The sequence below is a fragment of the Vigna radiata genome, chromosome 6 (assembly GCF_000741045.1).
Source record: "Vigna radiata var. radiata cultivar VC1973A chromosome 6, Vradiata_ver6, whole genome shotgun sequence".
In the NCBI taxonomy this organism is placed as follows: Eukaryota; Viridiplantae; Streptophyta; class Magnoliopsida; order Fabales; family Fabaceae; genus Vigna; species Vigna radiata.
The window spans coordinates 9,982,811-10,002,078 of record NC_028356.1 but is presented as its reverse complement, the minus strand read 5'-3'; the positions used below and the strand labels follow the sequence as shown (position 1 = coordinate 10,002,078).

The 19,268-nt window shown below is 35.1% G+C and overlaps 3 protein-coding genes across 3 annotated transcripts; all 3 read right to left on the bottom strand.

Annotated features, from left to right (window-relative positions):
* Positions 1 to 523: 523 nt before the first annotated feature.
* On the bottom strand, positions 524 to 1,483 carry LOC106764294. Its single transcript, XM_014648564.2, has 2 exons — positions 1,361 to 1,483; positions 524 to 1,164 (listed from the first exon to the last, which is right to left on the bottom strand). The coding sequence occupies exons 1-2, from the start codon at positions 1,398 to 1,400 to the stop codon at positions 725 to 727; spliced, it is 480 nt and encodes a 159-aa protein (XP_014504050.1). The 5' UTR covers positions 1,401 to 1,483; the 3' UTR covers positions 524 to 724.
* A 453-nt stretch (positions 1,484 to 1,936) lies between these two features.
* LOC106763894 (protein NRT1/ PTR FAMILY 8.1) lies at positions 1,937 to 5,502 on the bottom strand. Its single transcript, XM_014648066.2, has 5 exons — positions 5,177 to 5,502; positions 4,797 to 4,948; positions 4,505 to 4,722; positions 3,824 to 4,380; positions 1,937 to 2,970 (listed from the first exon to the last, which is right to left on the bottom strand). The coding sequence occupies exons 2-5, from the start codon at positions 4,900 to 4,902 to the stop codon at positions 2,133 to 2,135; spliced, it is 1,719 nt and encodes a 572-aa protein (XP_014503552.1). The 5' UTR covers positions 4,903 to 4,948; positions 5,177 to 5,502; the 3' UTR covers positions 1,937 to 2,132.
* Positions 5,503 to 8,404: 2,902 nt separating this feature from the next.
* On the bottom strand, positions 8,405 to 11,912 carry LOC106763410. Its single transcript, XM_014647607.1, has 5 exons — positions 11,408 to 11,912; positions 9,667 to 9,770; positions 9,437 to 9,583; positions 9,015 to 9,067; positions 8,405 to 8,930 (listed from the first exon to the last, which is right to left on the bottom strand). Exons 1-5 carry the CDS (start codon positions 11,910 to 11,912, stop codon positions 8,405 to 8,407), a joined length of 1,335 nt encoding a protein of 444 aa, XP_014503093.1.
* Positions 11,913 to 19,268: the final 7,356 nt, after the last annotated feature.

The following is a 19,268-nucleotide window of genomic DNA, read 5'->3' as shown; positions in this document are numbered from 1 at the left end:
GTTTGAAAAGACAAAAAGAAGCTAGGAAAAATTCTCTGTTAAAGATAATTAGCACTATGTAACCTGTATATCAGAGTTTTACTATTCTCACTAAGCTAACATTTTCTTACTTTACAGTGTCCTGCATCTGACTGACAAATCCTCAGAGTATTGCCCAGCAACTTATCTCCTTTAACAATACAACACCGCTGTTATTACTCAATTTTTGTCTCCTCTTCACCTAATAATTCTCACCATCTACTATTACTGACAAGCACACCACCCGGTTCAATATCCTTGTATCTGTTATAAACCCCTTCCTTCTAAACCTCAACCTTTTCCATTTGGAAACCTTTAAAGCCGCCAAAACTACTTCAATTTGAAAGTTAGTCATTGTTATATCCTCCAGAACATTAAAATGGGAGAAAAATGTATGAAGATGTTAGAAATTTTATTTCACATTATTGCATTTTTCTATTAGTGCTTCATAATATATTTACCAATGCTCGTTGCATTGCCATTGCTTGAATTTATGAAAATTATAAATAAGGAAAACAGAGGAAAGCCCAGTTCAATAAGTGAAATTGCTGTGACACTGGTCAGGTTCACATATACATATCCATCAACAAAGAACAACAAATAGAGTGATTAGTCTTTTCCCTATGACACATTTATTGAAATTACAATATCCAAACAAACTAAATATTTACTACCACCAATAGTTTTGAGCACTCACTTCAGTCATTCATTCCACATCAAAGCCCTTCTCCTTGAACTCAGCAATGACCTCATTCCTCATCCTGATCCAAAGTTTCTGAGCCTCCTGTTCAAACTTCTTGTCCTTCATCTCCTTCTTGTAGTCACTCTCATCCATATCATCCTCAGCAGCTCCTTTGGGACCAATGCTTGTCCCAATCATTCCACCCTTGGCAATGAACTCCTGCATTGCCTCTTCATCACCCGGGTAAGGAAACATCCTCCGCTCGTACAAATGAGCAAGCTCCTTCTCTTCCTTTGGCTTTGGCTTCAGTGTCCACCAACCCAGTGGCGATGTCTCGTTGTACCACCACACTGCCCCCATCACTGCGTACGTGCATACCAAAGCCTTTCCAATCTGCTTCCAGAAGTAGTAGTTCTCCTTCCCCAACCCAATTTTCCTCAGGAAATCCTGGGCATGTTGTACACCTGCGTTGGAACATAAACGGGTCCACAAAACATAATCAAAGATGCAAGATTCCTGTCTGAAACATTTTATCGAACACCTTGTGTTCAAGGATTGAGTATGCGAAAATCGACCCGCATGCCGTTGATATTGTTTAACACGTACGTTGTTAAGATATTTATAGTTCTTCAAACTTTGGGTATGTAGAAAGAGAGGTACCTGTTTTGGGTTGTGGCTCCTGAAACCGCTTCCGAGGCATTGCGAGAGTGAGAATCGATCATTCGATCAACATCGAATACTAGTGGCGATGACGTCGTTTCGTAGCGTCGGCCAAGGCCTGAAAAGTTATTGGACATTGAATAAGCCCATTATAGGATCAGAACTTAAATGTAGGCCTATTGCTTCCTACACTCCCATTATTGCTTTCTGTACCCCATTTATTTCAAGATCACCACTTTATTTTATTTTATAACAATATTGATTTTGAAATCTTTTAAATTAAACAATCCAAAATAGAAGACCACTTAATTTATAATAACTAATAGTTATACAATTTGAAACATAAATAGTTATATTCTAAAATATACCTTCTTAGTTATACTATATTAACTTTCAGAATTACATTATAATTTTTTTCTAAGATCAGCAATTACTGATCATAGTTGTGAAGGTAATGATTGATTCTGATTCCTGCAATATATCATGAGCAGCTGCATGGTAAGGCTTATTGAGTATCAAATGAAAGCATGGTGATGAGAAAGATCTGACAGTGTGTGAAAATGTAAGCACTAATAATAATAATAAGGATTTTACAAATTACTTTGACAACAGTTGATGAATACAAGGTGAAAAATAAAGCAGAAAACTTTGTAATGTGCTCTTGGTGAACATGCCCCACCTTGTTGCATGCACCAGAACATAGCACTTAATTTACAAGACACTAATATAGAAACTTCATAATTTGAACATCTTGCTCAAGTTAACACAGTTTTCAGCGAAGAGTTCCAACAGATTTTTTATATGTATACAAATTTGACACCAGAAGGAAGACAATAAAATTGAGCACACTTAAGACCGCGAGTAGCAAGAAGAAATAATCAAGGTGACCGTAGTTTGGTTTGTCAGGTAACCATCCAGGACCACCATTCATAGTTGTAACCTTTGTGACAATTGTTATAAGCAAAGAGCTCAAGTACTGTCCAAATGCAACAGTGAGGAGTTGGAGAGCAGAACATGTGCTTCTCATGGCATCAGGGGCTTGTTCATAGAAGAATTCTAACTGGCCAATGAAGGTGAACACTTCAGCACAACCAATGATGAAATATGGTGGAATTTGCCAAAATATTGACATGGGAACCTGGTCCAGTTCATAATAATTGTGCCTTCTCACCATTTTAAGTCTCACATTCTCCAAAATCACTGCATATACCATAGAAAATATGGATATGAAAAGGCCAGTGCCCATTCTCTGCAGCTGAGTTAGGCCATTTCTGCGGCCACTGAACCTTCTTGCTATTGGCACAATGATCCTGTCATACACTGGGACCCAAAATATGACACTGATGGTATCAAAGACAGAAAGAGTAGCTGGTGCGATTCGTATCTTTTGGTTGTTGCCCACACGGTTATCCATGGTGCCCCCTTGCACTATAAAGTAGCTGCTCATTTGACTATAAACAGTTGAAAATATGATGCCAGTGGCCCATACAGGAAGCAATCTTACAATAGCTTTTAGCTCTTCCACTTGAGTCACAGTGCAAAGTCTCCATGGATTTACTGGGTCCTTCACACTATCTAAACCTCCTACCACTGCTGCTTTGTCAAAGAATCTGCAACACACAAGTGGTAAATGTGAATAAAACACCAGATAAAACAATAGGGCAATGCCTTTTTTATCTATCTTGTGACTTTAAAACTAAGTTGTTGTGTATAGGTTAAAAGAGAAACTAGACAAACGTTTCATGATTTCCAAGAATTATAGCCCACCAGAAAATTTAGAAGTCTAATAATTTATGAAATTGTCTTTATCTTAGAGAATAAGGATTAAATATGTTTTTAGTCGCTAAATTTGAATGTACAATTAGAATTTGTTTATGTTCCAAACTTCGATATAATTTGGTTTATAACTTTAATTTGGTTTATAACTTTAAAAGTAAATAAATATAATTTTTTTAATCTAATAACACGATTGAGTTAAATTGTATTTCAAGTTACGTTTGAATTGTTTACACCATTTAATATATTTCAGCTCAAATATCGGTCTAAAATACTATTTAACACGTAAAAATGAAGTTAATGTTATTGGGTTAAAATGACTATATCCATTAATTTTTAAAGTTTGGAAAACAAAATGTACCAAAGTTTAGGATACGGACAAATTTCAATTTTATGTCCAGGATTAAAATCATATTTGACAATGGATAACATGTGAAGTGTTGGCCAAATTACCACCTTTCTATGCTAGAAATCAAGAGCAACATCAACATTGCTTCTAGTTTTGAATAGGAGAAGTATTGACAGCACACTGATAGACTTTTCAACTATTACTGGATAAAACTTTATGTGGATATAACTTGGACTCATTCTCTATCAGTGGCAACCACATGAGACAAAAAAGTTGTGTCAAAGGGTATTTTTCAATTATATAGTAGTAAACATAAAGAATTTGTGGCTATGGTTTACCTTAATCCATTTGAGTGCTCAAGCTTGCGGCTTCCTTGAATGGCTGACTCTGAGTCTTCCTCTATCTCATATAACTCAGACTTATCATTAGGTACTTTAACATCATACTTTCTTATGGATGCAACTATAACCTGACATATGCGAGTGAGGGGGCTACCTCCTGGCTTCTGATTCCGATACAACTTTGTACCTGAGAAGAAACTCACCACAGCAATTCCCATGGCCACTGCTGGAATGCCAAATCCCCATCCCCAACTTACATTAGTCTGTACCCACACCAACAGAGAAGCAGCAACAAGGGCACCAACGTTTATTGACAAATAGAACCAGTTGAAAAAAGAACTCTTGTGCTCCTTCTCAGCTTCATCTGCATCATCAAATTGGTCTGCACCAAATGATGAAACACAAGGCTTTATCCCACCAGTTCCAAGAGCTATAAGGTAAAGAGCCACAAAACAAATTGCACTATTTCCCTCAGTAGCGTGACAATTGCCTTGTGCATCGCAGGTTGGTTTCATCCCAGAAACTGATGCAGACAATGTCAAGAGTGTCATTCCCTATGCAAGAAAATAAAAGATTTGGTTATTACTTCTCACATTTTACAGATTCTCTGATTATCTCTTCTCTTGACTCTACCATAGTAAACAGTAACCATGTAAAGATTGAAGAGATTATACTCACAATAACATAAACTACTGAAAAATAAAGAATGGTCAGATATCTTCCAAGATAGGCATCAGCCACAAAGGCTCCAATCAATGGAGTGATGTAGCAAGTTCCACCCCAATTTGCAACGTTCTTGGAAGCAGTAGCACTATGCTGATTTAGTTGACTCGTGAAATAAGTCACAAGATTTGTGCCCATCCCATAGTATGCCAATCTCTCACTGCATTCATTTCCTGTAAATTGCTCTAATTAAAATTTTAACTCACAAAGCATAAATTGTCGGAGCATAGAGATGCACAGTGGTTACCTAAAATAAAAGGGCACGCTTTCCAGGTTCCAGTTTCCTTTCTATTAGCAGGATTTCCACGGTAATCTACCGTTCCATCTTTTGTGTAAATATCTTCCTCAGCCATTGTAATTCAGTTGAGGGATAATGGATTCACTTGCAACGAAATCAAGCTAGAAATTGACAAGCCATGTTAGAGATCAAACATCTACTACAAATAAGACAAATTTACAGTATAAATAACTGCAAATAAGGTTGAGTACTGAAAATTCAATTATTAAGATGTCAAAAGCCAAAAACTAAGAATATGATTGAAACAAAATTACTTGATCAGCTGTAACTCATTATTCCTCTTATGCTGCATAGTGTATTACCACATAGTTAGAAAGTACAAGCCTTACCTCACATGAAACAGTATAGTTTATGGTTGTTCACCAGAGCTTGAGATGAAGCAAAACAGTTTGCATTGCAAATGTTTGATGAAGACTCTGAGTGAGAGAAAAAGTTATATATAGTGTTTTTTAGTGTGAGAAGAGGATGACGTTTTGTTCAAGGCATTGAATCTGCTGAATCTTATACAAACCTATGCAAACAAGGGGTGAAATCCAATCATTATGGAATGCTTCTGCTTGTCATGTATATGGTTATTATAAACCAAAGTTTGCCCTGAAAACTAAACTGCAAAATAATGCAGTAAAATAGTATTTGATCATTTGTAAATTGTGATGTGTTTATTTGCGTGACGTTGGGTTTATCATTGCTGGAATAGGGACATTTATAATACAACAAGGACAATCAGAAATGAACAGTTTCTTGTTTTCTGACCATTGTAAAATATTCTAATGACAACTAGTAATGGATATTTTTTTTGGAAATTAAGGTTATATGTTCAGATTAATTTGAACTCACATTTTAAATTCAATTATATTTGATGGTTTAAAATTTGTGTTATTGTTACTTAACTTTAAACCAACAGATTTTTTTAATGATCATAACTAAGGAGTAATATGTGTTCCTGGTTTAATTAAGAATTCGTTTCATTGATGAAGAAATTTAAGATTAGAGAATAATGAATAATTTATTTATTTTAAGTAATGAAAATGACATAGATTCTCTTACTTCTTTTTCTAAGATTCTAAAACAAATTCTATCATTTTCTTATTTGCATTATTTAGAAGGTTGTATAATTAAAATGACTTTACCCATCAAAGTTTTGATTAGAATAAGTTTCTTCCCCTTAAATAAGTAGTGAAAATTCAATAAAAAAATTTCACTAATTTTAATAATGTATATTAAAATATGAGATAGTTAGAAACTAAAAAAATATTCTTACCTACATAAGTGCAAGGAATTACTAATAAAAAATAATTCACAAATCAAATGTTAGTTTATGGTTACACATATTTGTGTTTAATCTATGATAAAGTTGTGAATTAATTGATTTTATGTCTATTAGGTTACCTTTTCCTCGTGTTGAGTTATTTAATCATGATTAATTTATACGAAAACAAATTATTTTGCTGATCTAAATGACCATTTAAGACCAGCTTATGGGTGCCTATTTATATGTTGAAAAAGGCAATTGTATATTACATGATTAATATTTGTACAGTATCATGTATAGGCATATATTAGTTAATAATATTGTTATAAAACCGTGATATTATCTTAGACAAACTAACAAATAGGTTATTTTGAGTTATATTGATTACATTCTATTTCAAAATTTATTTATATTTATTAAAATATAATACTATAAAATTATATAATTCATTTAACATTTGAGAAAAAGTAAAAATTTGAATGTGTAAAAAAATTGCAGCATATTTTATCCTTTATCCTTTTTCATTATAAAATAGTTATCAATTTTGCGCAACTAGGATATCTGTGTATGAAAAGTTGGAGAATACTTGATATCAACTTCCTCCCGTTATATAAAAAATATGAAATTATACATTGTCACCTTAATGGTCGCTTTAATACATTCTTTTGTAAGAAAATAAAAGAGTTAAATATGTTTTTAGTCCCTATAGTATCAAGCGGTTTTGGTTTTAGTCTTTATTTTAAAGTAAGGTACATTTTAGTCATCTCCTTAAAGAAACTTTGATTTTAGTCCTCCAAAACTAACACCGTTAAAAACCAGCTGACGTGGCTAACGGTAGACTGACAAATTTTTTTTTGGTTAAATATATGTTTTAGTCCTCATAATTGTGCCCCATTCTCAATTAGATCCTCATGTTTTTTTTTGTCCCAATTGCATCCTAATATTTGTAAATTTGAGGCAATAAAGCCCTCTCCGCTAACTAGCCACTGACGCCGTTGGCACTGTGCTGAGCTGTGAATAATTTTATATTCGTGGCATTATGTAAAGTTTAATGGTTTTTTTTGTGTAATAAAATTTCCACGTGGAAAGCTAAAATCCTCCAAAGTTGTTTGCCTTAAGCCATTATTTAATTGAACCCTAACCAATCCCTCCATAGTTTGTACTTGTTCATGCTCGTGAGGAAGAGTGGTGGGAACCAGAGTTGTGGAAGCTGTGTTTGTGCTTGATCAGATCAAATGTCTGCTTCATCTTCTTCTTGCAAATGCTTGGGTTCGGGGTTTAAACAGAGTTGTGGTAGTGTGAGCAGGGTGGGTCTAAAACCCACATGCTTTTGTGGTGAGAATGCAGTCTTCCGCACTGCAAGAACCCCTAAGAACAAGGGTAGAAGATTTTGGGGATGCCCCAAGTTCAAGGTAAGTTTTATTGTGATTTTTTTCTCGTTCCAGAGGTTTTATTTGTGGTTCAGCAAATGTGTTTTGTTCTTGGACAGGGTGGGAGTGAGGATTGTGCTTCTGGATGCAACTTCTTTAAGTGGTGCAATGAGGATGTAATTCATGAAGGAAATGAAGGAAATGTGGTCAGTGTAGAAGGAAGTGGAAGAAAGAACGAAGTGGGTGGAAATTCTATGTTGATGGAACAAATGATGATGAAGATGGAAGAGAGAGATGGGGAAAAACTGAAAATCATCTTCTTCTTACAGAAAAGTGTAGTTAGACTGGAAAATTGGTTGAAGTTGTTAACGGGGATGATGGTTATTATATGTCTGTGTAATGTAATTGTGATTTCAATGTTGTTGAAAATAGGTTGATGTGTTAGTTGGAGGTTGATTATTGTTAATGGAAGGTTTATTATTGTTAATGGAAGGTTAATGTAAGGTTTATTATTATTAATGCAAGGTTTACTATTGTCTCTTTTATTTATAAAGTTGACTTGTTTTTGTTTAATACTGTTGTCAAATTTCCTTTGCTAAGAAAAAAATAAGTTAAACCTGATAACAACACACTTAAACTTAATGCTCAATAACCATAACACTAGAATGATAAAACCATGAAACTTAATCTTATAATAAACCTGATAACAAACATTGTCTTACAAGACCAATTCAGATTACAAAACCTGGTAACTTAGACATCACCATCAATCTAACAAAGCAGATAAGAAACTAATCAAATTACACCAAAAGATTTAAGACATTGGTCCTTCAAAACGCAGATTTCATCATTACATATTACATGATAATTAACACATTGTCTCTAAAATGTAAGGAATTAAGACTTCATTGATGAGAAGGTAGGACAATAGACTCCTAAGTTGGTTGGTCAGCAGGGACATGTGTGACAGTAGATTCCTGAGTTGGTTGGTCAACAAGGACATGTGATGAAGGCATATGTCGTTGTGGACAAGTCTTTTTGTCGTGTCCCAATTCTTTGCAGACATCACAAGTCTTTTTTCTCCCACTCTTTCTTAATTCGGAGTCATTCTTCTTCAACTCCCAAGGTTGTAGTCTTCTTTTTTTCTTGGGACGTCCTGGCATCTCCCTTTTCTTTGGAGGTAGTATATCAGGATAAGGTGTAATCTCCCACACATGTTGCCCGTTGATAGGATATATGATGCTGTTATAAGTCTCTTCATAAGCAGACTTGGTAAACCAATGGGCAATATGTTCTTCTGCATTTAAGTTCAAGAACTTCATTGCAGTGATGGCATGAGTGCAAGGAATGCCACTGATTAACCATCCTCTACAACTGCAGTCTTTGTTGTCAAGGTTGACAACAAATTGCTCCCCAAATTGTGAAATGTGAATCACTTCAAATAATTGGTCTGATGACCACCTGTAGTTAGTACAAAATGAGAAAACAGTTATGAACAATATAGGCATAAAGTGAATACAAATTTAATTGTATGACTATAGTTACCTTGGTAACCAATATCTTGTTAGCCATGACTTCTTTTGAAATCTGTTGAGTACCTTAGGGCAAACAAAACCTTGATATAAGGCTATTTTATTCCTGTTGCTAGCCCATCTCTTCATAATATAAACCCTTATGTCTTCTAACATGGATATAATTGGCTTACACCTAGCAATAAGTAGCACACTGTTGAAGCCCTCACACATGTTGTTGACTAGAGTGTCACAATGTGATGATTGAGTGAATCTAGATCTTGACCAATACCTTTGACATCAATAAATCAGTAAATATATGAATTCAAATTAAATATATCAGTAAATTAAATTGTATGAAGGAATAGTGGTTACATACCTAGGAGGAATTGCAATAAAATATTTAAATGCCTATAAATTGATCTCCTTAATTTTTCTCATTTCAGTCTCCCATACTTGAGGATATGTGGCTGTTGTAGCACTCCACATGAGCTGTTTAAGGTCCTTCCCAGGATATTGCTTTCTGAAGTTAGAATACAAATGTCTAACACAATATCTTTGTTCTACATTATGTAGAAGATCTTGAAGAGCATGCAAAAGACCCTGACATGTATAATTTTTAGAGTGAGCTAAGTTATATGTCAAATATATTGTACTTAAATTAATGTGAATGATAATTGACTAACCTTTTGCTGGTCAGAAATGAATGTGCATGACGAAGCTACATCGACCCCTCCAAGGTCCTCAATGAGAAGTTCCAAGAACCAAGTCCAAGAGTCCTTATGATGGGCTGTCGCAACCCACACAAATTTGATTGCATATGAGAAATGCAGTATAGCTAGGGAATGACTCCTAGGTCGTCTCTCAAGGACCAAATTGTGGTTCGAGAATCAGGTCTAACACGAAGGGGGGTTTTTGAAAGATTTTTGTAAATGTAAATGACTAAATTAAAATGGAAATTAAACACACTAAGCATAATTAAAATCTTTAAAGTGAACACTAGAATTAAAATAAAAATAAAGATAAAAGATAAGTCACTAAAAAAAATAAAATGGCTGGCAATTAATTAAACATGCATTACATAAAAAAAAATAAGGCTTGAAACATAGTAAATATGAATAATACCCNTAAGCACCTTGCAGAATAAAACTTCAATAGCAAATTATGCCCAAAAACTTAAATGCATTTGTAAATTAAATTAAACCTTGCTCCATGCGTGCTCTTCAAAGAAAGGTAAAAAATAATTTAATAAAACTCTCTCCTCTCATCATCAGCAACGTTGCTTTCATTTTAAAAAAAATATGAAAACAAAAAAAAAAAAGAAAAAGAAAAGAAAAAAAGAAGTGCACGTGAGTTGCAATGCAACGCTGCACACAAAAGAAAAAAAAATGAAAATTTAAATAAGAAATACTCCATTTCTTCACAACAAAAAAAAAAAAAAACGTGATTTGATGTCTTAGGCAGCGTGAAAGCTGCAGCAAAGGAAATGCACCATGTTGCTTTCAATGAAATTAATGCCAAAATGTATTGTTGGCAACGTTCCAGCAAAGTAAGCTTAAAAGCAAGTAGCTACAACTTAAAAGCAAGTAGCAAGGATATTTTCATTCAACCGAAATCAAACACAGTAGTCATGGTTCAAAGAAAAAAAATGCAATGTGTAATAAAACCTTGCAGCCAAGCGTCCTTCCCCAAGAAATGTTGCAGCAGCCGAGAGTTCTCCTAAAAAAACGTTTTCAGCCCTTTAATGTGTGTGACGGCTGCAAGGGAATGTTGGTGATCCCTAGGACCATGTGTCCTCATAAAAATGGGTNGGGTNCACCCTAAAAACCCTAGGGTAAGTGTCCTACAATTTTGGGCCTCTCACAATTTTTTAACAATGGCCCACTGTGCAAANGTTTGTCCAAAAAGTTTAAACAATAAAAATACAATATAACTAAAATTTAAAATCTCTAATTGGAGAGTCTTGAATTTATTTGGTGTCCTCCAAATGTCCCAAATTGTGTTTCCAAAATTTTCCCTGCAAATAATAATGCAAATAATTAGCTCAGAAAATTCAAATTAATTAAAATTAGAATTTCCGGTCAAATTAAGCATATTTGGGAAAAACGGGAAAATACCGGACAATTAAGCACAATTCCCTGATTAATTCTAGCACAATAAACTAAGTGAAGTCGATAAAATATCGATTCATCACCTTGTTTTCAACCTCAACAACAACATATGCAATGGGAAGAATTTGTTCATTTCCATCTCTTCCAACTGCTATTAGCAACTCCCCTCCATACTTTCCTTTTAAAAAATAGCCATCCAACCCAATGATGGGTCTACAACTAATGAAGCTATCTTGGCAAGCCTTCAAACATATATAAATTCTCTTAAAAATACACTCCTCATTAATGTTTTCAACCTTTATTTGGACTGTTGAACCTGGATTCCTTTGCAGCACCTCATGACCATAATCATGGAGCCTTCTGAATTGTTCTTTAAATGACCCCTCAACACTATATTTTGCCATGGTTCTTGCCCTAAAGGCCATGTTTTTTGAGATTGATACATTCCATTTCCTACTCAGTTTCTCCCTAATGTCCATCACTTTCATATTAGGGTTCTCTCTGATAGTTTTTTCCATCTTTTCACTCAACCATTTGGTAGTTATCAACTTCACATTGAAATCTCTACTACACGTGTGATCATCAATAACTTTTCTTAACTGCCAGGACTTGTCAAGACACATATACGCACAATAAGCATACCAATTACATTTACCATTGGCCCCCAAACATTTTACAGTTACCCTCTTCTTGTCATTCTTAATCAATTTTAGATTTCTGCCATTACTCAGAACATATGTCCTAATTGCATCAGTGAATTCCTTTTTGTTAGTGAAATAAGTTCCAACTTCCCATTTATATTCCCCCAAACTTTTTGGCATAGTAAAAGTGGGGAACAAAGTTTTGGGGATGGTAGCATCATCATCCTCACTGTCTGGACCACTATCCAACTTATCAAGACACCCACTCAATGTCAGACAAACCACGAACATCAACTACTTCATCATTATCACTTGAACATTCACCTTCTGGACTGAAAGGTTGTCCTTTAGAAGTTCCCATGTCACATTCAACCCTGACATCTACTAGACCACCACTTTCTTCACTAATAGAGTCATCTACATTTTCATCTTCATCTTCATATTCATCACCAGCATCTTCTCCACCATCATCATCACCATCTTGTCCACCCTCATCCTCATCGTCATCTTCATGTACATCATGTAGCTCAAAATCAAATACATCATGTACTTCAGCCTCATGTGTATGATGTACTTCACTCTCAATGTCTCCCTCACACTGGACTTGTTCACCATCACCATGAGCCTGTACCTCACCCTTAGTCTCCTCCATTTCTCTACCAACTTGAACATCACCATGAACCTCATCCCTTTCTGTTCCAACTTCAGCTTGAACCTCACACTCAGATTCCTCCATTTCTCTACCAACTTGAACCTCACCCTCAACCTCCTCTAATTGGGTTCCAAGTTCAGCCTCAACATCACCCTTATCCAACCCTTTACCAACTTCATTAGCATCAACATCAACCTTACTAACTTCATCACCATCACAATCACCCTTACCAACTTCATCACCATCACAATCAGCCTCAACCTCTTTCATTTGAGTTCCAACTTCAGCCTCAACCTCACCATCAACCCAATCAATCATTTCTATTATGTCTGGTTCCATGGTCTTATGAACCACGTACAAATGAACTACATCATTTAACCTTGCAATATTCAGCATATGCATGGCACCCCTATCATCAGTCAATAATTCTAACCTATCTGGCACTACTGAAGCACCTCCTAAACTGTACCAAAGTTCTTTTATGTCCACGTGACCTAAGACTTTAATTGAAGCTAATATTCCAAAATAGCTCCAAAGGTCTGGATCGACTGACCACTCTGTTATCTCTCCATCAAATAATATATTTCCATTATCTAGTGTAACAAAATGGCCAGTATGGTGGACCAAAACCTTAATACGGTCATCGACCATGGTATTTTACCTATGAAGCACAAGATTTAAACACCTGTACGTAATGGGGGAAATAATTTATTATCACAATCCCTAATTTATTATCACAGTTACACATAAAGGGGACAGTGGAATAAACTAAGATCCCCACTAGGGAAACAGTGAGACAAAGTGGGAAACAGTGAGACAAACAAGGGGACCACTACTTTTCTATACTATTTCATAAATGAAATTCTTTTTCTTGGACCACAATGTCCGTAGTATAGTGCACATTTCAACATGCAAAATCTGGCACCATCATATAATAACATACCAAACTAAGATCCCATTCATAGAACAACAGAGTAAGAACATAGGTCATACATGTTATAAACATACACTAACAAAATCAAAGTCCTCTCCAAATCCCTAACTCAGAACAAATGGAACTAACCTTAACTAACGTAAATTTTCAACCTTCTGCAAAGCACTCCACGTGATGATAGTCTTCGTCTACTTCTTCTTCTTTCGAACACCAATCCCTAATTTTCGTACTTTCGAATACAAAATCCGTAGCTCAGAGTGAAATCCCTAATCCCTAACTTAACTAAAAACACTTTATACAAATATAATACAAATATACGTGTCACGTGTCACTTAAATAATTTTTTTTAAATACAAAATGCCACGTAATGGACTCATTTAAATTAAACAACAAATGTCCGTTACAGATCAGCACAGTGCCAACGACGTCAATGGCTAGTTAACAGAGAGGGCTTTATTGCCTCAAATTTACAAATATTAGGATGCAATTGGGACAAAAAAAATTATGAGGACCTAATTGAGAATGGGGCACAAATATGAGGACTAAAACATATATTTAACCATTTTTTTTCACTGAGTGAGAGTTTGTGACCTTTTCTGCCTCTCTCTCCTTCCTCTCTTCCTTCCATCTTCCACCCAACCTCTTCCCACCCTCTACAAAAACGGTAATTGACACTCTCCTCATCATCCTCTGCGAAACCCCGTCACTCTTTAATTTTCACACCTTCATGCTTCTGCAGATCCCATTGACTCCAATCCCACTGACCAAATACAATTTTCCCTCCTGTCATTGAAGACATCATGAAACCCGTGGAAGCGCCTCCAAGAGTGGTGGTTGCATTTGTGGAAAAAAAACATCATTTTTTTATAAAAAGGATCTTATAATTAACAAAAAAATGGAGTATTAATTTTGGGCGTAGCGCTTGGAACAAGGTTCATATGAAGAAAATCCTTACTTTCTTTTTCGTAGTTGAAAAGTCACCTCAGACTTTTGATTAATTTTTATATTCTTTCTTTTTAAAATCTGAATAAAAAATGTACTAAAAGACAAAAACTTTTCACCCCTTAAACCTGGTGTTGATTGAGATCAATGTACAGTCTTAAATCCATAAGCTTTTGCTGCAAAAGAATAATAATTCAAGTTGAAACCTCTTATTCCTAACTGTGCCACGTACAAAAAGAGTTGTGGGTCATTAATTGGTCGTGGACATCGTCGAAGCCATGATTGTCGACACAAGTTGTCCCCATGAAAACCCTTAGGTCTCACCCTTCAAAGTCTCATGAGTGACGACGCTTTGGCCTTATTCAAGGGGAACAGTGAACATGGCTTACATGGCCCAACATGGCCATATACTATCACTGTCTCAACATTTAACACCAAAGCTTTTATTTTTACAAAAAGCACAACCACCACCTCCTTTCAAAGTCCAAAGTCACACCTTAGATTTCTTACCTTCTTTTCCATCTTTTTTTTTTATCTTATTTTTGAAATATTTATTATTATCATATTAAGTATAAGGAAAATGATATTTTAACACCATTTTTTGACATCATTTTGACACTGCACACGTGTCAAAATGTTTGTATGAAATTAAGATTAAAGATCATTTTCCTAAGTATAAACTCCATTAAAGATAAGATTTTTACCTAATTTTTACCATGTAACCTCAGTTTTTTTTTTTTAATTTATTTCTAGTGAATTATGAAGGATTAATCTCACCGGTAATCGGGTGGGTTTACCATCTTTGGCTTCTACTGTATGTATAAATATGAATGGTGGATGGAAGTGATGCCTACTATACAGAATCGTGATCCACGAGTTCTTTTGAATTGAGTAGTGAAAAGAGATGGACTGGTTTTCGTGGCTTTCCAAAACTGGGCTTGAGCCATCTCTGGTGTACGAGTATGGCCTTACTTTTGCTCACAACAAGCTTGAAGAAGATGACATGTTTTACTTTAACCATGAGTTTCTCTAAAGCATGGACATTTCCATAGCAAAGCACAAACTACAGATCCTGAAGCACGCTAGAAAAGAGAATGGAAAGAGCCCACGTGTGGTGGCAAAGATCGTGGTGGCAATCAAGCAGACAACTCCAACCACCACTCCTAGAGGCGCTTCCACGGGTTCCATGCTGTCCTCAATGACAGTGGCCTCGAGCAGGGTACTTTCTTCCATGACGGCTTGTACTTCACTACCCCGGAACCGTTCTCCGTGGTGCGTTTGGATTTGGAGAGTGGCAAGTGAGAGAGACGCGTGGCTGAGTTGCTCCCACAACTCACTTTCGCAAGGCTTGTCAACGATGATGAGGGATAGGGAAAATTGTATTTGGTCGGTGGGATTGGAGCCGATGGTGTGGGAACTAAAGAGTGACTTGCAGTGGACCATGAGGAGAGTGTCAATTACCTTTTTTGTAGAGGGTGGGGAGAGGTTGGGTGGAAGATGGAAGGAAGAGAGGAAGGAGAGAGAGGCAGAAAAGGTCACAAACTCTGACTCGGCGAAAAAGAAATTGTGTCTCTTAGCCACGTCAGCTGGTGTTTAACGGTGTTAGTTTTGGAGGACTAAAATCAAAATTTTCTTAAGGAGAAGGATTAAAATGTACCTGAGTTTGAAAGAGAGACTATAACCAAAACTGCTTGATAGTATAGGGATTAAAAACATATTTAACTCAAAATAAAATAATATACTTAAATTCTTTAATTTTTTTATAAAAGTGTCTAATTTTTAGTATCGATAACACCAATGGAAACACAACTTAATAAATTTAATGTAAATTTAATATAATTCTCAAATCCACTATTATTAATGAAAAAATACGTGTTGAATTAAATATAATACAATTATTAATCATAAAAATAAATACACATAATTTTTATAATTATATTGAAGATTGTGTTTATTTATATTGTAGGTAATTTTTCTATTATGGATGGTTATTTTAATTTTAAAAATCAATTCAATAATAGCGACGAATATATTTTGGTGGTTAGTTTTATTTAGGTTTAATACCTATTTTGATCCCTCCTTTGGGAGGGTTTGTTCAAAGTAATCCATCCTTTCTAAAAAAGTTCACTAAAGTCCTAAATTTCGCAAAAAACTGTTCAAATTGGTCCTTTTTGGTTACGGCGTTAACTTTCTTAACGACACAACTGCAGGTGGTTAATATGTGACTACGTGTCATTGTTATGTTTTGCTACAGGTTTAAAAAATAAAAGAAAATGCGACGTGGAATATTGGAAATAGGTTTAAATTAGGAATTAGAATTAGGGTTAAATTAGACATGGGAATTAGGGTGAAATTAGAAATTCAAATTAGGGTTAAGTTAAATTAGAAATTGATCAGAACATTCTTTGGGGTAAAAATTTCGAATGTAATTGGGAAAATTAGAAATTGAACAGAACATTGTTTAGGGTTCATACCATCGTCTTCGTCCATCAGCTCTGTAGGAGGTTGTGTCGTCAAGGTTCGTGCACTATCATCATCTGAGTTGCTACTCCTTCCTTCGTCTCCCTGGCTATTTCCTCTGCAACTCTTTGGAATTCTTCAGCTGTGGAGGGTNCTCTCTCTTCCATCAAACGGCTACGGTTTCCATTGCTTGCTTGTCCATAATTCTGATACAAATTCTTAATTCCTTAGTTCAATAACCAAAAACCAGCACACCACTTTCAGAAAAGTAAAACTCATTAGTTTTCACTACTCCTATAGCAAACCCCTCTGAGTTGCTTGCACTTTCAACATTCCTTTCAGGGTTTTAATCCAACCCTATGTCAAGATTTTCACTTTCAAGAACTGGGTTATGCAGAAAACTGAAAACCATCCTTCAAATTGCAGAATTTTTCCATCTCAAACACTCAAAATATAAAAATTACAAGACCATCATATCATTTAATTAAGGGATGACCCCAGTTGCAACTGTGATGATGGCCTTAAGAAACGAAGTTATTTGACCATCTGAAATTTGTGTCCAGTCTGTGGAAAGTTATTTTGTCTTAAATTCAATTGCTATGTGTCCAAGAGTTTTGTTCTCCTAAAAGCTTAAGCTGATACCTTGTTAGTTGGAGACCCAATCGCCCAAGAGTCTATTGGCTTTAAGTGTAGATAGATAAGGCATGGACCTGTTTTGTGTTGAATTTCAATTTAATTATGAAGAATGGGTCCGAGTGACAATGATGGAATTCTTGAACTTAGTCACAAAGACTGACATTATGTTAATGGGTAACTCTCCCAAAGGCATACAGAGACCCATATTGTGTTAATGTGTAACTGTCTCAAAGGCATAAACATTAAGTATAGGTCTATAAATGATTTAAATATGTCTAACAATATGTTATGTTTTTGCGTTTTAGTTTTAATCATTGATGCCGAGGGAATTGACTTGAGAGTTTTTGAAATGTAATTTTGTACTAACTCTTACAGATCAAAGGACTTTATAGAGGAGCAACATCATCTTTCCTGTCTTTTTATTTTATTGTGTGATTATTATTATTTTCTTGGGTTTGGGCTATGTATTTTCTGTGCACTCTGTAGCATATTATCCTGGGTTTTGTATAACTCGGCAAAAGAAGGAGTATCCATTCATTGAAATATTTCACAGTCCAACACAGGTATGGTGTTCCTTACCTGTTCATCACTGTCTCATCACTTCATTGCATAAATTTCCTTCGGGAAAAGTCATATAAGATTTTCTTTTAACGGAATGGTTTAAAAAATTATCTTTACCTATGAATTAACGTTTCTAGAACTTGTCATGTGTTGTCCAGGAACAACCAAGATAAAAAATCTTGATAGTAATATTGGTTCATTGGAAGTGAAGTTGAGCAAAGATGATATAAACGAGATAACAGATGTTGTTCCAATATCTGAGGTAGCAGGGAATCGCATTACTGATGCATTTTTTAGATGTTCATGGAAGTTTGCTGATACCCCACCAAAACCATAACTACTGATATGGGTTGTTTTTACTGGGTTGAGGTTGCATGTCAAGACACAAAGAATGATGGAGATGGTGTGGAGGAGATTGCAGTTTTCACAGTGGAGAATGGAGAAGATGAACTTTCTCGGTGACAGTGGCAACATAAGGAGGTTGATGGAATTAGGGTTGCGGCAGCAACATCATCAAATCACTCTTAAATTCCATCTCTGCACCCATTCGTCAACACGTCAGCATTTTTGCCAACTGTGCAGCCTGCAGTTAATAAAATTAATGCCGTTAGCAAAAAGGACTAACTTGCACAGTTTTTGCAAAAAGGACTTTCGTGAACTTTTTAAAAAAGGAGGGACCACTTTGAACAAACCCTCTCAAAGGAGGGACCAAAATAGATATTAAACCTTTTATTTATATAGTTTGAGTTGCTTACATATAATATATGTTTGTTAATAACTTTTTAATATGCAAATAAATGTTATAAATTTAATCAACTTTCATTTTGTTTTTTTTTAGGTTTGTTTCCGTCTTTATTTTATTTTTATGGTGAAATAGAAATAATAACCTCATTTAATATTCAACTTGTGGAAATTCACATAATGATAGTAAGTTCCATTAATTATGTGGTGATTATATGACGTGGAATCTAAATCTAGTCATTATTGTACTTATATCATGTGAAGGTGAAGGCGTATACATAATCGAGAGGGAGAAATGATCATTATTTAGAGCAAAGAATCTTAGTTCAACGTTAGAGTGACACCAATGTATGTTTGTATGTTCTAAATGCCCTTCTTTATTGCACATACCAATACTAGTGCAATACGACATGCTTTAGTAGCTTTCTCCAAATTATGATTTCAACACCTAAAAACACCTGTTTATAAGAAAGATATAAAACTCAAGTATATGATTCGAAATAGAGATAAAAAATAATGAAATCATTAAAATAATGCAATAATGTACGAAAATAGCCTAAACTAAGGTACACATGCAAAGACAATTTATTTAAACATCAAAATCTTTCAA